The following is a 5,120-nucleotide window of genomic DNA, read 5'->3' on the forward strand; positions in this document are numbered from 1 at the left end:
GATCATCTATACAAAAGGTCATTCAATTTGGAGATCTTTTAGTCATTCCTAAGCAGCATCCTGGTTAAATGATCTCCAAATTAAATAAATATGTAAAGATTTGACAAAAAAAAATAATAATTATGTAAAGAAATGATCTTTAGATGATGATAAAAAGAATGAACACCTCCATTTCTAATCGTTGTATGATAAAACTAAGTTAATCTCAAGAGGAGGGGAGACAAGTAAGCTCCTCCATGAGGGAGAGACAAGTATTAAGATTATGACTTATTTCCAATGTGGGTTTGCCTTTCCTTTCCTTTGCCTCCCTTTGCCTCTATGACAGCTCAAATTAAAGTGATCTCAATAATCAAACCATCTTTCCCTTCCTCTCAAAAAGCTCTAAGAAAACTTTTGTTGCAAGTCTCTCTCTCTCTCTCTCTCTCTCTCTAACAACCTTCATAATGAGATAGAAACACTGAGGCTTCTCTCAATTGTATTCTTGATTTTCTCCAAGAAAAACATTTGAGAGTGATATAGAGATAGGGTTTTAATCATTTTGTCACTTTAATTTAAGCACACGTGTAGCTAGCCAGGCATATGGCTAATGCTAACGCTAATGCTAGAACAACAGCAGCAGGTGCAGCAGCATCAACATCAAAGTTCATCAAATGTGTGACAGTTGGAGATGGTGCTGTTGGAAAGACATGCCTTCTCATCTCCTACACTAGCAACACTTTCCCTACCGTATATATTTTCTTACCTTCAACCCCTTTATGCATCTTTTTTTTCCTTTCTGTCATTTTCATTGAATTTTTCATATTTGTTTCCCATTATCTTCTTGTTTTCTCATCAGTCATACATGATCTTTCTTTGTAATTAACAGGATTATGTTCCAACTGTTTTTGACAACTTCAGTGCCAACGTTTTGGTTGATGGGCAGACTGTAAATTTGGGTCTCTGGGATACTGCTGGTTCTCTCTCTCTCTCTCTCTCTCTCTCTCTCTCTCTCTCATGTATATTTTGCATGCTGAATGGGAATTTTAAACTTTGGTTGCTAGCTTGTACTACAGTTTTCTGCCAATTTTTTTTTTTTTTTAATGAAAATTATTGGTACTTTTGTTTGATTTTAGCATCACAAAGGCATCTGATAATTCATTTTGGTTTAGTTAAAACAGCTTAAGACTGCATCTTTCAGCTTCATGCGACTAAAATGAACAAACTATCCGCTTAAGACTGCATCTTTCAGCTTCATGCGACTAAAATGAACAAACTATCTAAAACCTATATATCTATCAGCATCATTTTTCAGTCTGTATCCATGAACCATGTGTTCTTCACAATAAAACAAAGAATAAATTGTAAAGCTTTCATCCTAATAAGTAGGATATGAATGCCAATTCTTTGAAATTAGAGTTTTTTTTTTTTTTTTTTTTTTTTTTTTTTTACACAAGCTAGGAGGAGAGAACCGAACTTAGGACCTCGAACGTTGGGGTAAATGCTGTTACTTCGTAAATGTTGATAGCCGCTTGCAAAAGTAGAGTTGTTTAAAAGAATTAAAATTAGCGAAATGTGTGATGCCAAGCTTTTTGTAAAGAGAAAAAGGTGGAGTGAATGAGCATTACTGTATGAGATCCTAAAAGGGTCTTTCAGATTCAGCAAGTCAGGTTCCATGAAAACAGAAAAACTGAAATGTTATGCATATATTTGAGAAAACATGCCTGTAACAAACAAAGAAAATCAGAATTAAGCTTTTCCAAATTATATATTTTATATATATATGTATATATATAATATGATTTTCTATCTGTGTGAATTAATTTTGCAGGTCAAGAAGATTACAACAGATTGAGGCCTCTTAGTTACAGAGGAGCTGATGTGTTCCTTCTTGCCTTTTCCCTCATAAGTAGGCCTAGCTATGAGAACATATCAAAGAAAGTGAGCTTCTTTTTTCTCTACTTTAGCTATAAAATTCATCTTAAGAATCACTTTATCTAAATTGCATGTACCAAATGTATATTCTAATCAGATTCTTGTTTTCTCTCTCTTTTTTCTTTTTCTTTTTCTTTTCTCCTCTTGTTATGGTGGAGAAGTGGATCCCTGAGCTAAGACATTATGCCCCATCAGTGCCTATCATTCTTGTAGGGACAAAACTAGGTAATCCATTCTTTCCACTACCAATTGCTACCTCTGCAAATTGGATTGATCTTTCCACTACCAATTGCTAACTCTGCAAATTGGATTGATCTAGTTTATGTTTCTTTTTTGTTTATAAATTTCTCTATGCTCTAAATATTGGAGAATGCTGTAAATGTCGAGTCCAGTTGAGTCCAGGAGTATTTTTCTCGAAGCAGTGTGAAGTGTTTTTTGCCACGAAATAATCTTTTGAGAGGTTTATTTGTTGAAGAGCCCTAAAGGTTAAAATTTGAACGCAGCGGAGCAGCTCATGTTTTTTGAATTTCTCTGTGTTTATGTCTTTGCTGTTTTTCAACAACTTATGGTTTATTTGCTAGGGCAGATCTGAGGGAAGACAAACAATTCCTAATGGATTACCCCGGGGCAGGTACCATCTCTACACAACAGGTAGATTTCCACTTCAGCTACTTTGGTCCTTTTTAATGCTGTTTGTGTCATTGCTACTGCATTAATCTAATTTAATCTAATTTAATCATTCTTCTGCATTTTTTCTAATATTTTAGGGTGAAGATTTGAAGAAGCAAATAGGTGCTGTGTCGTATATAGAGTGCAGCTCAAAGAAACAGCATGTAGGTCTCACAAAAATATATATACATACACGTGTATGTATATGCGTGTGTGCGCACTCATGAAATTCACACAAGATAAACATGGAAGGAAAAATGTGGTTCTTTTATGTTCAAGTCAATACATGGTCTTCTTGAGGAACTTCTTCAGGAACCTAAGGATTAATTTCAGTATATTACTCCGAAATTTGCACCGAAGTTCATGTCTATACACATGGTAATAATTTGGACACATTGTTGACTCACGAAGTAAGGGTACTAAAGTGTCCAAAGTTGACTCACGAAGTAAGGGTACTAAAGTGTCCAAATTGAAACCGTGTATAAACAGTGCTCTTTGGTGCAAAACTTATGGTACTAAATTGAAATCGGCCCTAGTAATCTGTCACTAGGTCTTGTGGCTTGTGCTGATGAGTTGAAAAATTATTGTTAAAAATTGCAGAATGTGAAGACTGTTTTTGATGCAGCTATCAAGTTGGCTCTCTATCCTCCAAAGTCCGAGAAGCAAAAGAGGAAATTGAGCATCTGCAGCGTTCTTTAACCTCTCTCCTCATTGAGAGCTTATTATACACTTTGTTCATTCTTTCCATCCCTCATTCTCTTTCTGGGTGCTTCCATCTCTTTTCAGAGAGAAAGTGTGCAATATTGTTGTGTTGTTTACTTAATTGTAAGGTTATTGTTTACTCTTTTCTGAGAGAAAAAGTGTGCAATATTTGTTGTGTTGTTTACTTAAGTGTTTGCAATATGTGATCAAATTATGTATATTAGATGCGTCAGTATTAATTTTTAGATGGCCTGCATGGAGTAGTTCTCACTTACAGATCTCCCAGCCTCTTACACTAGCAGATTCCCTGTGAGAAGAAAACTTACGTAGTTCTGCCACCAGCTAACGGCTCGAGAGATGGAGATACTGGTCGCACCATCTCAGCATTCCATAGGAAGTCATCCTGGAGCCCCAAACTGGCCACCAAACCACCAGCAGAGTTTAAAATTTGCCCAACTTAGCTTTGAGGCCAAGGGAAGTGCCCATCTGCCATCGAGTTCAATTGCACTCCTCTGTCAAAGTACCCCAGTGGTGTCGAAATCCATCCCCAAATAGCATAGGGACAATCCTTTATGAGGTGAAGGGCTGTTTATCCTTGAAAACCAGAGTACCTAAAAGCGATCCATCCCAACATGTCTTCTCACCAAATTCTCCCTACTAGGAATGATATCTCAACAGATTCTCCATGCGCACATCTTCACCCTTGCTTCCCATAGATTTTTTCCACAGAACTTCACAAGGGTTTGGATTGATGGAAGAAGAAGCTACATAATTAGCCTCTTCTATCCAACTGAGAGCAACATAATAAGCACTCTTAACAGTGAAAGGTCCCTTCAAGTTGAAATGCCAGATCAATCTATCCTTTGGCTTACTAATGCTCAGAGGCAGGGAGCAAAGAAGAGGCAAATTCCACTGTGGGGGAGCACCAATGATTAATTCCTCCCTTTTTTATGTTGAGCATATCCAAGAAAAACACACTTCAAAGCACATGGATCCAGTTTACTCGGTTGCTCTTAGGAACATGAACAAACACCACACATCCAAACACTCATGGTACAGATTTGGAGGTGGAAGGTAACTTGCAATGATGAGTGACAGTTTGGAGTGGTGTTTGAAACTGTAGAACACCGGAGGGAACCAGGTTGATAAGATATGCAGCGGAGCAGACAGTCTCCCCAAAAAAAGATCGAGGCATATGAGCTCCAAAATGACAGGCACAAACAACTTTCAGTAAGTGTTGGTTCTTTTTACTCCATTTTGTTACGGAGTATAAGGACATGAGCGTCGGTGTTCAATACCATTATCCTGTGAAAAACTTTTGAAGCTCATAATTAACAGATTCTCCTCCATTATTTGAATGACAAACCTTAATTTTAGTATCAAACAGGGTTTCCACCATTTTGTGGAACTGCTGGAACATAGAGCACAATTCACTTTTAGATTTCACAAGACACATCCAAGTCATATGTGTGCAATTATCTATAAAAGAAGCAAACCATCTAGCACTAGTAGAAGTAGATCGGAATGAATGATCATAAACGGTGGGTCACTTTTATCATACTTGAAGAGAATGAAACCCGATGGTTTTTTGCAAGTTCACGAACATCACATTTGAAAATCGAATCACTAAAACTATAAGATAACAAAGGAAATAACTTTCAAAGATATCCAAAAGACGCATGGCATAAACTTTGATGCCAAAACCAAACTTCTAATCTTTGTTTCTCAGACGCAGTATTCATCTTGAACGCTTGACCCAACTCATCAACTTTTGTTGGTGGTCATGTCCAAGTAGTAGAGCTTACCCTTCCTAGTACCATACCAATTATGTTCCATGT

General features: G+C 36.9%; 1 protein-coding gene across 1 annotated transcript; it reads left to right on the forward strand.

Annotated features, from left to right (window-relative positions):
• Window positions 1–214: 214 nt before the first annotated feature.
• LOC137735451 (rac-like GTP-binding protein RAC2) lies at window positions 215–4,666 on the forward strand. The gene is made up of 7 exons (XM_068474874.2): window positions 215–726; window positions 866–953; window positions 1,808–1,917; window positions 2,073–2,136; window positions 2,498–2,562; window positions 2,679–2,744; window positions 3,181–4,666. The coding sequence occupies exons 1-7, from the start codon at window positions 580–582 to the stop codon at window positions 3,277–3,279; spliced, it is 639 nt and encodes a 212-aa protein (XP_068330975.2). The 5' UTR covers window positions 215–579; the 3' UTR covers window positions 3,280–4,666.
• Window positions 4,667–5,120: the final 454 nt, after the last annotated feature.

This window comes from Pyrus communis, chromosome 7 (genome assembly GCF_041283825.1).
Source record: "Pyrus communis isolate YQ-2024b chromosome 7, ASM4128382v1, whole genome shotgun sequence".
Lineage (NCBI taxonomy): Eukaryota > Viridiplantae > Streptophyta > Magnoliopsida > Rosales > Rosaceae > Pyrus > Pyrus communis.

Excerpts from the sequence above, each read along its gene's own strand:
- LOC137735451 (XM_068474874.2), top strand. The coding sequence starts at position 580 with ATGGCTAATGCTAACGCTAATGCTAGAACAACAGCAGCAGGTGCAGCA. Across the intron at positions 2,563-2,678 it reads GTACCATCTCTACACAACAG|GGTGAAGATTTGAAGAAGCA; the intron begins GTAGATTTCCAC and ends CTAATATTTTAG. Across the intron at positions 2,745-3,180 it reads GCAGCTCAAAGAAACAGCAT|AATGTGAAGACTGTTTTTGA; the intron begins GTAGGTCTCACA and ends TAAAAATTGCAG.